At 39.1% G+C, this 15,909-nt stretch overlaps 2 protein-coding genes across 4 annotated transcripts in view; one reads left to right on the top strand and one right to left on the bottom strand.

Annotated features, from left to right (window-relative positions):
- Positions 1-15,909, top strand: part of LOC130915926 (voltage-dependent calcium channel subunit alpha-2/delta-4-like) — a 95,664-nt gene that overhangs the window by 32,629 nt on the left and 47,126 nt on the right. The gene's annotated exons all lie outside the window — the stretch shown is intronic.
- LOC130915927 (leucine-rich repeat and transmembrane domain-containing protein 2-like) lies at positions 487-12,811 on the bottom strand. Its single transcript, XM_057836177.1, has 4 exons — positions 12,646-12,811; positions 10,574-10,675; positions 4,952-5,602; positions 487-1,321 (listed from the first exon to the last, which is right to left on the bottom strand). The coding sequence occupies exons 2-4, from the start codon at positions 10,617-10,619 to the stop codon at positions 864-866; spliced, it is 1,155 nt and encodes a 384-aa protein (XP_057692160.1). The 5' UTR covers positions 10,620-10,675; positions 12,646-12,811; the 3' UTR covers positions 487-863.

Consider the following 15,909-nt stretch of genomic DNA (forward strand, 5'->3'; position numbering starts at 1 on the left):
AATTAATTTAGTTGCATTTGTTGGAGTTAGTTACCAAGAACTCATGTCTGATTATCACTAGTCATTTGAAACACACTATTTGGTTGTCCGGTACAAAACAACTGTACTTTTTCTGGACAAAAGCACACTTGAAGCAATGGAGGAATAATTTTGGGGATATTTGCTTTTTATGGTTCCATAAAAAACAAATTCTGGACTTTCTCACTATTTACTGTATGTAGTCAAAATGTGCTGTCAAAGACTTCCTGATAAAGCCAAATATTTACAGATATATTTAAATGGAAAAATTATTAATGAAAATAAAGTTCCACCACTCTGTCTTGAAGCTTTTGATGAGTCAATCAGAGGTTGGACATGAGATGTTAATTGTGCTATCCACGCAGTTTGTTGCCACTCTGGACCACCATGTTAATATACTGTAGTTCTTGATTGGTCCAAAATCTGAAGCAATTGAACCTTTCTTTTTTCTTGAGGGAAAAAATTAGATCAGGAAAAAACATTTTATTGAGGAATTCAGGTGAAGTGTGCACCAGAGTGGGGAATTTAGGCAATCCACATTTACAGTAAATATACACACTGGTTAGTCAGTGAAGGTGATGCTGATTGAAGTTGTAGTAGCTCTGTTTTGGCTGTAGATGACAGTATTGCTAAAGGACGAGAGAGCCTGTGTAACAAGCTGTAGTAGGACTAAGGAGGTTTTGGTTGTGTTGCGAATCATTCAAATTTTATTTACTCCCTAATCAATATAATGGAGTTTTATATAGTGGACTATACAGTGGGTTTCTAGGGACAAAATGATTCATTGGGCCTAGAGGTTGAAGGTGAGTTACTGTGGTGATGGATGAACAGGAATCTTTAGTAAATCAGAAGCTGCTGATGCGGTACCCGTACACCACGCAGGCCTCTTTGGGCGTTGTCTCTTCAAGCCCTTCTTCTGGGTCGCCATCCGGTCCTTCCTGGGCCATGAGCGGCTCTCCTCGGTTTTTCACGCCCCTCTGGTAGCGTGCCATGAGCGAGGCATAGATACAGCCATAGGTGGCTGCCACCACCATCATGATGCATACGGTCCCGCACACAACACCCGCTACAATCTGCGTACCGTGAGCTCGGCGAACGCTGATCGGACGGTAACGCTGCCGTACGCAATCGTCCGTGATGCTGAGACGGCCCGGCGGACACGGGGGGCGGCTCAGATTTTCCGATGCGGATTCCCTATTGGCACTCTGCACACAGTGGGTAAACATCTCTGCCGGCACCCTGCGGATGTCCCGGCCCAACAATTTCCTGGGGAGACTGCAGATCATGGCATCTACCAGCCCATCTGTGAAAACGAAACAAAAGACACGGACTTGATTAAAACCTCTGAACCACGATTTTCAAAATTTGGGTGCAAAATATTTCCAAGGTTCAAATCATAGTCGTAAAGCCAAATAAATATTCTGTAGTATTGCCCTTTTGCCAAAATTACAAGTACAAGCCTCCTCCCATTGTTTCCTCAAATGTTTAAGATGAATATATTGCAATATTAAGACTTGAAGAATTTTCACCAGATGACTTGAATAGCTCTGTTTGGGAAGCCTTTGGTTGACTCACCATGTTCTTGTATTAGGGCAGCGGTTCTTAACTGGGATTTCAATCGAACCCCAGGGGTTCGGTGAGTAAGCTACAGGGGTTCAGTGAAGGTTAAGAAACGCAGCGCTCCATTTTGTGCGCTGACAAAATCTAGGCAAAGTGGTGTTTTAGACTGGTTTGGATTCAATTTACAGGCTTTATTCCATTTCTTTTAAATGCTAGCCCTCTAAGTGATGCGATGAGAAATCGGTTTGCTTAGTGGAAGGTTGACTGGCACTTGGTATGAGGAAGGATAACATATCTACAGAGAGCATGAACTGAACTGCGTAATTAAAAAAATAAAATAAAATGGCATGATTTCATGTCATGAAAATAGTATGTGATGCAAGGACGCGATAATAAAATGAGAATGTAGACATGAAAACAAAAAAAGTAACAGTGTGAAATGAAATGGGTTTAATTTAATTTACCAACGTGAAAATCATAAGCAAAAGGCCAAATTATTTTTAGTAAATTTGAAATCTGGAAGAAATTTTAACAGGAATTCTCTTAGATGTTACTTGCTAGATTTTGAATTTTTAAAAAATGGCTTTATTATGAAATTCTGAAGGGTTGGGTGTGTGCACCTGTGAAACTCATGGGGTTCGGTACCTTTAGCATGGTTAAGAACCACTGTAGTATTGCCTTCAGTATAAGATTGTTTTTCCTGAGTTTCCCCTTGTTTTTCTCATTTATCCTCATATTCTTATTTTTCACCCCTTTATTTTATGTTTTTTAAACTATTTATCATATTCTCTGTTATAAAAATGTTATCTTATAGTTTCTGTAATTTTTATTGATACATTATAGATTTAGGGTGCTTCAGTTTACCTTATATTTATTTCTTTATTATTCATTTATTTAGGAAAGTTCAAAAAATTGCAAAACCTAGATACAGTGCCTTGCAAAAGTATTCGGCCCCCTTGAACCTTGCAACCTTTCGCCACATTTCAGGCTTCAAACATAAAGATATAAAATTTTATTTTTTTTGTCAAGAATCAACAATAAGTGGGACACAATCGTGAAGTGGAACAAAATTTATTGGATAATTTAAACTTTTTTAACAAATAAAAAACTGAAAAGTGGGGCGTGCAATATTATTCGGCCCCCTTGCGTTAATACTTTGTAGCGCCACCTTTTGCTCCAATTACAGCTGCAAGTCGCTTGGGGTATGTTTCTAGCAGTTTTGCACATCGAGAGACTGACATTCTTGCCCATTCTTCCTTGCAAAACAGCTCGAGCTCAGTGAGGTTGGATGGAGAGTGTTTGTGAACAGCAGTCTTCAGCTCTTTCCACAGATTCTCGATTGGATTCAGGTCTGGACTTTGACTTGGCCATTCTAACACCTGGATACGTTTATTTTTTAACCATTCCATTGTAGATTTGGCTTTATGTTTTGGATCATTGTCCTGTTGGAAGATAAATCTCCGTCCCAGTCTCAGGTCTTGTGCAGATACCAACAGGTTTTCTTCCAGAATGTTCCTGTATTTGGGTGCATCCATCTTCCCGTCAATTTTAACCATCTTCCCTGTCCCTGCTGAAGAAAAACAGGCCCAAACCATGATGCTGCCACCACCATGTTTGACAGTGGGGATGGTGTGTTCAGGGTGATGAGCTGTGTTGCTTTTACGCTAAACATATCGTTTTGCATTGTGGCCAAAAAGTTCCATTTTGGTTTCATCTGACCAGAGCACCTTCTTCCACATGTTTGGTGTGTCTCCCAGGTGGCTTGTGGCAAACTTTAAACAAGACTTTTTATGGATATCTTTGAGAAATGGCTTTCTTCTTGCCACTCTTCCATAAAGGCCAGATTTGTGCAGTGTACGACTGATTGTTGTCCTATGGACAGACTCTCCCACCTCAGCTGTAGATCTCTGCAGTTCATCCAGAGTGATCATGGGCTTCTTGGCTGCATCTCTGATCAGTTTTTTCCTTGATTGAGAAGAAAGTTTGGAAGGACGGCCGGGTCTTGGTAGATTTGCAGTGGTCTGATGCTCCTTCCATTTCAATATGATGGCTTGCACAGTGCTCCTTGAGATGTTTAAAGCTTGGGAAATCTTTTTGTATCCAAATCCGGCTTTAAACTTCTCCACAACAGTATCTCGGACCTGCCTGGTGTGTTCCTTGGTTTTCATAATGCTCTCTGCACTTTAAACAGAACCCTGAGACTATCACAGAGCAGGTGCATTTATATGGAGACTTGATTACACACAGGTGGATTCTATTTATTGTCATCGGTCATTTAGGACAACACTGGATCATTCAGAGATCCTCACTGAACTTCTGGAGTGAGTTTGCTGCACTGAAAGTAAAGGGGCCGAATAATATTGCACGCCCCACTTTTCAGTTTTTTATTTGTTAAAATAGTTTAAATTATCCAATAAATGTTGTTTCACTTCACGATTGTGTCCCACTTGTTGTTGATTCTAGACAAAAAAAATAAATTTCATATCTTTATGTTTGAAGCCTGAAATGTGGCGAAAGGTTGCAAGATTCAAAGGGGCCGAATACTTTTGCAAGGCACTGTATAGAGTGATGTTTTTTCTTTGTCTTTTTTGTGGGCTTGTTAAATTGGTTGTGTGTATCTCACCTTTTTTTTTTTTCCCAAAGTATAATTTAAAAAGAAGCCTAAAAAACAAAAGCAAACAAAAAAAAACCTTATATGTACTGTATAAGTATATTTTCATAAACGGTTTTTAAGCACTGCAAATGTAATATTTATTATGATATAAATGAGATATACATAAAAGAAAACAATGATTTGTACATGTATACATGCATATACTGTAGCTTAACATTTTTAAATAAAATACTGTTTCGTTTTTAATTGGAAAAAAAGCCGCGATGGACTGAGGTTGCAAAGTTTGAAGCGCGAAGTAGCGAGGGATCACTGTATTTCTGTAGTCATACAAATTTTGTTCTATTTTGTGCTCAAGCAAAGTAATAATGCAATTGCCAAAACTTTAATTTTGAAAGAAAAAATGTCGAAAAATATCTTTATTTCGGAAGACAAAGATTGAATAATTTGAACAATTTGAATTAGGTCTTGTTTTGGAATGAATGGATTTGAAGTTAAACAGTAATTTTATCTGATTCATGGAACAATCAAATGAAAATATTTAACTCTCATGTTTTTTTGTTTTTTTTTATTTCACTGCATAAAGTATGAATTTCTTCGTTAAATGTTACAACATCTTTTTTTGGTACAACCTTTCCTAAAACATTCAATGGCACTTGGAGTGTATATGTTGTAATTGACATAAGGAATAAAAGAGGGTTATTCAAAAACTGTGTAGAAAAAAGGTTTGAACCCCCTAATTCGGAAGAAGTGAATCCTCACCTCGGTAGATCATCCACTCCATCCAATGTTTGAAGCCTGTCATCTTACAGTCGCATTGCCAGGGGTTCCCAATCAAGTGCAGATGCTGAAGTCCCATCAGAGGCTCAAAGGTGGCCCTTTCTAGAATGGCCAGACGGTTCCTGGCCAACGACAACCACGACAGTCTCTGCAAACCATCCAACAGCCCTGTAGGCAGCCAGGGGAGGTCATTTGAGGACAAGTCTAGGCCTCGCAGCCACCACAGACCCTTAAAGACCCCCTTCTTTAGGCCACGGTCCGCCTCCTCACTGGCATTGAAGTCTTCAGTGGTCAAATTCGCGCCTAGCAGGTTGGTGGACAGGTTGAGCCAATGCAGACTGCCCAGATTTGAAAATGCTCCTGAGGACAGGCTGGATAATTGGTTCTGGGAAAGATCAAGGGCTTCCAGACTGGTGAGGTTGCCAAAGTCCACAGGTGCGAGTGTGGACAGGTTGTTCTGAAAAAGGCGCAACGTCACGCAGCCCTGATCCAGTAGAGGCAAGAGGGGCGTCAAGGTAGTCAGGGAAAGACCCGAGCAGTCGCTGACGCTCCCATTGCAGGTGCACACGCTGGGACAGCAGTGACCCGAACCGAGGAAAACCATCACAATCAGAGTGGGCGTAACGGCAGCAGCTGAAAAACAAGACACACAGGGCTGTAATTTCTTGCCTTGTGCAGGTCCAGATTGAAAGGATATTTCACATCTACTGTTGGTAGTTTCTCTTGAGAGCGTTTTGCACTGCTAAAGGCATGAAAAAGCAGCTTACTTCATTCCCTTTGGGTGCGTTTGCATGTCAAATGGAACATGCCACTGCATGGCTGTTGTGACAAAAAGCAACATAAGCGGATCCTTCATTAACTCATTTTCTAATAATGACACAGATTGATCGATTTCTGATTTATTGGAGCTGGGAAAAACTGAGAGTGACTATAGCTAGATTTAAACACTACAGTAGAATACTTATTATAATAATCATTATGATAATCCATTCAATCGTTTTCAACTAGTCAAACTTTTATATTCATCATTGAAATGCATCTGGCATCCAAGCACATTATTGTAAAGATCACAACCTGTCAGTCTGTTTCTAAATTAAATTCACCCAACTCGTGGCAAATGCCACCCCTCACACTCGAAATGGATTGGCACTGAAAGATGAACAAAGGCAGTCCTCCAAGTAAAAATGAATTGGAAATCTATCAATGTCAGTGGCTGACAATGAGTTAAACAATGGAAATTTTAAATACATAAATGAGTCACTGATGGTGTAGTGGCCTGACTTTGACGCAGACAGCGTGGCATCAATTCCCATAAAGTAGCCGTCTGATTGTGGGTGCGAATGGTTGCCTGTCTCTGTGTGTGTCCTGCAAACTGACTGACAACCAGTTTAGGGTATAGTCTGCTTTTTGCACGAGGTCAGCTGGGTTAGGCTCCAGCACCCCGCGACCCTGAGAAGGATAAGCATGGAAAACGGATTAATTAATCAACTTAGAATGTTATTGGGGACATCACTAAAGTGTATTTCTGATTTGTATTCATTTAAGTGCTATTAGTTTTGTTTTTCATAAAGATTTATTTTCTTATAATTGTGTTTATTGATTAAAAATATACACAAACGATGATTAATAATTTTTTTAAAATCCTATTTAAAAAAAAAAAAAAAAGTATTGGAATTAGTAATTGAGACCTGGCATACACTTTCTGTACTGTATGTGGACCCAGTATATGATGTCCACATATGTGGAGATTGTTTTTGTTTTGTTTTTGCAAATTAGTCATTTGCCCTACTAAGAGTTGAGTACTGACAAAGAGCCCTGCTATACCAGAACATCAGTCTTGATGCAGAATAGCCTGCCAGATTCCAGAAAAAGGGTCAGTGAGGCTTGAGCCTTCACTAAAAAAAAATCAAAATGCACTATTTGTTACACTCCAGTGCAGCTGTGCGTATAGACCCCACAGGCTTGATTTCAAATGGTTGCCGCTCCAATACGTGTCCTGCAAAGCCCCGAATATTGGCAGTTTGCGCATTTCAGATACTGGCGAGAGTTGTGAGTGTAGTTATTATTCGCTGAAAGCGTATTTGCTGTTTTTGTGCCAAGATCAAAACAATGTCTAATAAAATTTGTAAGAGTATTGTTTTGAATTATGGAATTTTGGTGCTAAGGAACTATGCTATAACAATAAATTGAATTGAAAATTAATCAAGCTGATTACTCAGCAGAAATTATTGCACATGACCCATGACCTTTGACTTCATGAACCCAAAATACTGTATAATCACTTCCCTTCTACCCAGGGGTAAAAGTGGCTAGAATTTCTTGCCGAAACTCCCTGACAAAAAGGTTGCCATGGAGCCAGATGTCTCCTTTTTTTTTTTGGGGGGGGGGGGGGTGTTACACATACATTAGGCTACTGCATTATACTTACTGTAACAAGGCATACATGAGAAACTGATTTTCATTCAAAATTTTATTTTAAAGTTACATACATGAACAAAAAAAAGTACAAATGACTTACATTGTGCACAGTGAAATTGAATATATGTTGAAAATAACACAAACATTGACTTTTTTATATTATAAGAAAATAAGTATCTAACATAAGTAAATGAACAAAAATAAGTCCAAAGTGCACAAAAAATATACTGCCAAATGTATCACATTTGAGACAAGCATTTCTGGACCTCATTGCTGTAAAAAAAAAAAAAAAAATTTAAATCCTTATTGTGTTCAATCTCACTTTAGTTATATTTGTTTTACCAAGAGAACTGCATGTAATAGTTAATGCATCATTTATGATATAAATTAGAGAACATATATATACATACAATTTTTTTTTTTTTTTTAAATGTTCTTTTTTTTTATTACGTCAAAGGACCACATGAAGCTTTCGAATTGATAAAATCTGAATTTTCTGTTCAATTATTTCAGCCATTACAGGGTTAACATGATGTTCTGAACTTCCCATCAGAGATAATAAAATAAAATAAGTCTCTTCAACTCTTTCCATTCTCTTAAAGATCTGATCAATTTTCATATGCATTGCCCTTTTTTTATCACATTAATTCAACAAGCTTGTTCTTTTTTTTTTTGTCCCAGAAAACATGTGCATTTGCACCAATCAGAGATAACTATCCATGCTGATCACGTCAGTATGTCAGTCAATTGCACCGGGAACTGGAGTCCCGGCCAGGGAAGGTGACTAGCTGTGCGTATGCACACATTGACACGACACATCAGACACACGCGCTGGGAGAACTCCGTGCTGTACGTGGAATAAATAAATAATAAATATTGGTGGAAATGGATGACGCTACACAAGCACTTTATTATGCTTGTTGTTAATACTTGTGTATATAAATGTGTAGATTGTTTTCACCTTGGAGATGCCTATGTGGCAGCCAAGCAGGTTGTTTTTAGCATGGGGTTTTGACAGTTGCCGTCATATTTTCAGGGTCAAAGCACCGTCTTGCCGGAATGGCATTCCGGCCCGTTCCGGCCCACTTCCACACCTGCCTCTACAATTTCCATTTCTTCCTTTTCAGGCAGACAGACAGAAAACTGGAACCAAATACATAACCTGCGCTTCCGTAGATTTAACCTGCTGGCGAGAGTTTTAAAAAAAAAAAAAAAAAAAAATGGGATAGAAGGCTTCACTCCTTCCATTCTCTCTGCTTATCATCACATGGTGTGCAAGGCTTCTAGGGCCTACCCCAGCTGACTATTGGCTGGAGGCAAAGTAAAGCTTGAATTGGTTGCCAGCCATTCCCAGGGATTAGATGTTATTTTAGCTTACACTGCTGGCCAAAAGTATTGGCATCCCTGCAATTCTGTCAGATAATGCTCAATTTCTCTCAGAAATTGATTGCAATTACAAATGCTTTGGTAGTAATACCTTCATTTATTTTGCTTGCAATGAAAAAACACAAAAGAGAATGGGAAAAAAAATAAATTATTATCATTTTACACAAAACTCCAAAAATGGGCCAGACAAAAGTATTGGCACCCTACCCTACCCCTACTTGGTAGCACAACCTTTAGACAAAATAACTATCCATACATGAGTTTCTTACAATGCACTGCTGGAATTTTAGACCATTCTTCTTTGGCCAACTGCTCATTAACTGCCATTTTCAGATAACTCCACATGTGTTCTACGGGATTCAGGTCTGGACTCATTGCTAGCCACTTTAGAAGTCTTCAGTGCTTTCTCTCAAACCATTTTCTAGTGCTTTTTTAAGTGTGTTTTGGGTCATTGTCCTACTGGAAGACCCATCACCTATGAGGGAGACCCAGCTTTTTCACACTGGACCTACATTATGCTGCAAAATTTGTTAGTAGTCTTCAGACTTCATAATGCCATGCACACAGTCAAGCAGTCCAATGCCAGAATCATCAAAGCAACCCCAAAACATCAGGGAACCTCCGCCACGTTTGACTGTGGGGACCGTGTTCTTTTCTTTTGAAGGCCTCGTGTTTTTTTCCTGTAAACTCTATGTTGATGCCTTTTCCCAAAAGCTCTACTTTTGTCTCATCTGACCAAAGAACATTCTTCCAAAATGTTTTTGGCTTTCTTAGGTAAGTTTTGGCAAACTCCAGCCTGGCTTTTTATGTGTATGGGTCAGAAGTGGGGTCTTCTTGGGTATCCTACCATAGAGTCCCTTTTTATTCAGACACCGACGGATAGTACGGGTTGACACTGTTGTACCCTTAGGCTGCAGGACAGCCTGAACTTGTTTGGATGTTAGTCGAGGTTCTTTATCCACCATCCGCACGATCTTTGGCTGAAATCTCTAAGGAGGTTAGTCACAGTGCTATGGGCTTTACACTTATTGATGACACTGTGCATGGTTGACAAATGAACATTCAGGTCCTTGTAGATGAACTACTAGCCTTGAGATTACCCATGCTACCTCACAATTTTGCTTCTCAAGCCCTCAGACAGTTCTTTGGTCTTTTTTCTTTTCTCCATGTTCAATGTGGTACACACAACGACACAGGACAGAGGTTGAGTCAACTTTAATCCATTTTAACTGGCTGCAAGTGTGATTTAGTTATTGCCACTACCTGTTATGTGCCACAGGTAAGTAACAGGTGCTGTTAATTACACAAATTAGAGAAGCATCACATGATTTTGCCAATACTTTTGTCCGGCTCATTTTTGGAGTTTTGTGTAAAATGATAATGATTTAATTTTTTTTCATTCTCTTTTGTGTTTATTCATTTTCTGGGAGAAATTGAGCATTATCTAACAGAATTGCATGCGTGCCAATACTTTTGGCCAGCAGTGTATAAAGAAAAATGCTGATATTCCTTAGGTTGATGACCAAGCAGTAGTAGTTATAGTGTAAAGTATTAGTTATTTAAATTTAGGAAGTATTTCAATAAATTTGCGAGTATTAAGGTAATTCTTTTGGGAATATTTGACGACATCTAGGAGTGTTTCAGTCAAAGGAACTATGCAAGTTTATTTTAATGTTGGTCATTGTGGTGGTACTTGGGGAGGCAAGTATTTTTGGAGGTTCTACATGGTGTTAAAGGAAGGACCTAAAAAAAAAAAAAAAAAAAACTGAAACATTTGAGCGAGAGAGCAAGAAGACTTACCAAGAAAGTCGTGCAGGTTTTGTCGTTGACGGTCCAGCTGCCTCATGTCGTCCACATGGACGCCACCTTGGATCACGCCAGAGTCCGCTGGAGCAAAAGCACCTGTAGATTACACAAAACCACACTTGCAATTAGATTTAGTGTAATTTTTATGCTACGTGCTTCTCTTTTTTTGTACAAGCTACATGGTACGTCCTGGTCACGTTAACCACTAAACCATTAAACTTTAGTTGATATCTCACATGCTAATGCTAAAATGAACCACAAAAATGTTCATCTCTATCTTTGACATTGCTGACATACTGGATGGTGACATACTAGCAGCTTGCCCCTTCCAGCCGGGAGCAGACGCTGCGATAAATTGGCGCCGCTAATCCTCAACTAAATTGAATAATCCCTGGAAAGCTTTGAGTGAGGCCAAACTGCCAGGGTTGGTGAAAAATCACTGCTTGTGGATTAAAAGCATCGTCAGTTTACTCAGTGGAAGAAAAAGAAAACAAATTCAGTATGTGTGTTCAAGCTGGCCTTCTTGCCTTCGTGCTCCATTTGTGGAAGCTTGGCTGCAACTGAGTGACATGAGTCAAGATGGACGGTGCCCCGAGCACTTTGCTTTGTGGGCTCTCCATCTTGCTTTGTCAACTCGCCACAAAAGAGATGCACATTCTCTTCAGAACACAGAGGGGAAAAAAACATCTGGCAGCCTAAAAAAAAGCTACATCACTGCACACACCACGTCACCGCGGACACTATAGAAGGACGTCACTACAGACAATACAGACTTTACACATTATTTTTGAGGCTGATCTGTTTACAAGGTGAAGCCATCTGTCTATTTAAAACATTTGTTATTATTGTTACTCACTGTATATACTGTGTACCGCTTAGTTAGAATTAAGAAATGCATTTGAAAGTATTTTATTATAATTACGTAAATTGCTTTACATAAACAAGTATACAGTATACTGAAAAAAGGTGACAGTAACACTGCGCAAAACATTCTTAAATAACGCCACTAAACTTTCACACTAGTCCAAATTAAATGCAGTATTGCCCATTAAATAATTTATATATGTGTGTCGTATATCAGTAGTAGGCAACTTGTGGCCTGCAGGCTATATAATAGACCCGCAGCCAACTATATTAGGTGATGTGTATTTTTAACGACATCATTATGCAGACTTCATTTACCATCGTGTATGCACCATGAAATCAAAAGATGCTTTCAGAGACAAGCAAGAACAAGGTTGGCACAGAGCAGCCACAAAGTAAATGGGATTCGATCTGCTGTGATGTTTTTATTGACATAATTGGTTGAATTAAGACATATAACAAATCAAAGAATTTGCACAAAGAGCGTAACGCCTACTAAAGAGACATCATAACAGAGAGTAAAGAGGTGTAATGATATCGATTGCTCAAGCAACAATCAAACTGACGATCCTCGATTACTTGTCATCTTTTATATATGCCATTTTGTTTAAAACAATGCTTTTCATTCAAATATCTGAAAATTTTCTGCAAAAAAAAAATTACTAAAATGTAAAAACTGCTTTGTATTTTTATTGCTTTGGGTGAAATGTAACTAATTGTGTTAAATGTGTCCATAATAATGTATTCAATTCGCCCATGAATCAAGTGGCAGACTTTATAATATTGGCAAATATCGCATTGTTATCCAAAGAATCGATATTGTATTATCATGAATTGTGTAATTCATACTACTGATAACACTACAGACATACTAAATCCCAATAGAAACTCCAGACCGAAGTTACCAAAAACAGACATTACCCCAAACAATACAGAAGGGTGTAACTACAGAGAGGTCGCATGAAAACCCACAGAACCCTCTTTGAAACCCCAACCCAGGCCTGCTACAATGAGTTGAAGCTCTGACATTGATTTGAAGCCTCATCTTGAAAACAAAAATTAAACCCTAATGTTAAATGTTCGCTCTCCTAAGCCTATTTAAAACCCTAACAAGCTTGAATCCGTCAGTCTAGTGGTCTTCAACTTTACTATTCTAAAATACTTCTTGAACATACACCTCACACATCTAAAGACACACTCACCATGTGCTCATCAGCTTGCGGGTCCAAACAAAAGGTCTTTTCACCTGCTCCACATTGTCGTGTTGAAAATGAATTGGTCCTGCAGGAAAAGAAAGTGAGTGCTCATCCGCCAACAAATCTTGATCCACTTGCTGCTGGAACTCAAATACAAATGCACTTTATCCTGGATGCTCCTCCTCCTTATCCTCATCATCCTCACCCTCATAACATCGCTGCCCTCTTAGCTGACATACGAACACACACGCGCAAGCGCACACATCCCCCCCACACACACACAGGGAAAGAACTAGTGAGTGTAGCCATATGCTGTCACAGTGCTGCTGTTAATGGTGTGCATGTGCATATGACAAATAGGAGAGTGTGTGCGAGACACATGTAGTAAAGCATTAAATGTACGGTATTTCCAAATACAATACCAAATCACCATCAAATGTGATCTGATCTTTGTCAAAATCACACGGATGAAAAAACAGTGGCTGCTTTAATTAAAATTAAAACCACCCAAAGATTTATAAGTTCTCAAATTTTAATGAGAATAGTATGCAAACAATGACAGAAGGGGGAAAAATAAATAAGTGAACCATCACATTTAATATTTTGTGCCCCCCCCCCCCCCCCCCCCCCCCCTTTGGCAGCAATAACTTCAACCAGACGCTTCCTGTAGCTGCAGATCAGTCTGGCACATCGATCAGGACTAATCTTGGCCCATTGTTCTCTACAAAATTGCTGTAGTTCAGTCAGATTCCTGGGATGTCTGGCATGAATCGCTGTCTTTAGGTCATGCCACAGCATCTCAATGGGGTTCACGTCTGGACTTTGACTTGGCCACTCCAGAACGTGTATTTTGTTCTTGTCTCTGAAACCATTCTGAAGTTGATTTACTTCTGTGTTTTGGATCATTGTTTTGTTGCAGCATACTTCAACTGTCTGACAGATGGCCTTAGGTATTCCTCCAAAACATCCTGATAAACTTTTGAATTTATTCTTCCATTAATGATTGCAAGTTGTCTAGGCCCTAAGGCAGCAAACAGCCCCAAATCATGATGCTCCCTCCACCATGCTTCACGGAGGGGATGAGGTGTTGATGTTGGTGAGCTGTTCCATTTTTTCTCCACACTTGATGTTGTGTGTTACTCCCAAACAACTCAACTTTGGTTTCATCAGTCCTCAAAATATTTTGCCAAAACTTCTGTGGAGTGTCCAAGTGCCTTTTTGCGAACATTAAACGAGCAACAATGTTTTTTTGTTTGTTTATTTGTTTTTTTAGACAGCACACAGCAGTGGCTTCCTCCGTGGAGTCCTCTCATGAACTCCATTCTCTGCCATAGTTTTACATATACTTAACGTGTGCATACAGATATTGGACTGTGCCAGTGTTTTTTGTAAGTCTTTAGCAGACACTCTAGGGTTGTTCTTTAACTCTCTGAGTATTCTGCGCCGAAGTCTTGTCGTCATCTTTGGTGGACGGCCACTCCTTGGGACAGAAGCAACAATGCCATACTCTCTCCATTTGTAGACAACTTCTCTGACTGTCGACTGATGAACATCCTGACTTTTAGAGATGGTTTTGTATCTTTTCCCAGCTTTATACAAATCAACAATCCTTGATCGCAGGCTCTTTTGACCGAGTCATGATGCACATCAGACAATGCTTCTCATCAAGACATTTCTTACCAGGTGTGTGTTTTATAGTGGGCAAGACAGCTTTAAACCACTCATCAGTGTTTGGGCACACACCTGACTTAAATTGTTTGGTAAACATTGTTTCATTTGCTCTTTAAGTCTCTTTAGGCTGAGGGTTCACTTACTTATTTTCCCCCTTCTGTCATTGTTTGCATGCTATTCTCGTTAAAATATGAAAACCTATAGATGGTTGGTTGGTTTTAGTTAAAGTAGACGCTGGTTTTTACATCTGTGTGATTTTGACAAAGATCAGATCACATTTGATGGTGATTTTATGCAGTAATGTGAAAAATTCCAAAAGGCTCAGATACTTTTTCATACCACTGTAGAAGCCTTCTGCCTTTGTATAGACAAGTTTCCTGAGCCAAACAAGGGCAGCGCCATCTTTGATAATTTAAGCACGACTTAGATGAGACTGCGAGATTTTCTCTGCTGTGTGTGAACTCCTGGAAGCGCCTATATAAATGGTTGGAAGTGGAATGTTTTGAACAGTGTCCATCTTAAAAGCGCCAGTGTGGATCTACCTCACCACACGCCTTAAATCAAAACCAGCTGTAGACAATAAGTTAAGGATGTGCTTTAAGCCTAAGGATATACATAAAAGATTGTATGTTTGTTCTTATCACTTTGTTGATCCTTCGTGGACAAAATTATGACAACCCATCAGCCTGTGTTGACGTGAGGTGTAGATTGATTCGCCGGCCACTTGAGTGACCAAAATGAGGTGAAATTACAAATAATCTGACAGTTGCCGAATGCAGAAGGGCTGACATGGATTTTGTTGTTACAAGGAAATACTACAAGGTATGTACAAATAAAGATAAATAGCATGTCATTCCTTTTTATTGCAGATACTGATCGCAATAAAACATTTGAACAAAATGATTCAATTTCTTGTTTTATTTAAAACGATTGGTGCATGTGCAGAACAGGTCAATAAATCACAATTTATAAAATTATTAGAAACATATTAACGAAGGTGGAGCATAAGTCATCAAAATAGAATGCACGAAGTCTCGATATACATCCATCGACGTGCAGTAAGTATTGTTGTGAGGCACATCAACTTCCCTTGCCTAATAGTGTTTTCCACCTGTAAAAAAAAAAAAAAAAAAACTAACACTTCCATTTATGCGTTCACATAATTGTGTTATCCTACACATACTGATTAGCAACACAGTAGTACAGTAGTTATAGTAAATAATATTAAACGTCATCATAATTACATTCATCATCGTAATAACAATATCAAAGACAAGTCGTTTCATGCGCCAGATTTTAGCTTTAGTATTTTTTGAGCACCGGCACATGAAAATGCAGGGATAGGAAGACCATACCTTCCCATAACACTAGCAGCAACATGGCTACATAAACACCCAGTCCTTGTGGTGGCACGGGCTTGGTTCTACATCTGCCTTCATGAACATGTTGTCCTCCCATGTCGTGATGATGGCAGATGGATGCAGTATTTCCAAATTGTTTTTTTTTTTTGAGGGATTTTTATGAGTAATGTTACTCCAGATCCATTGTTGTTTTGGATGGAGAAAGCGTAAAACCGAAGTCGCGAGCAGAAATGCAGAA

This window comes from Corythoichthys intestinalis, chromosome 5, assembly GCF_030265065.1.
Source record: "Corythoichthys intestinalis isolate RoL2023-P3 chromosome 5, ASM3026506v1, whole genome shotgun sequence".
Lineage (NCBI taxonomy): Eukaryota > Metazoa > Chordata > Actinopteri > Syngnathiformes > Syngnathidae > Corythoichthys > Corythoichthys intestinalis.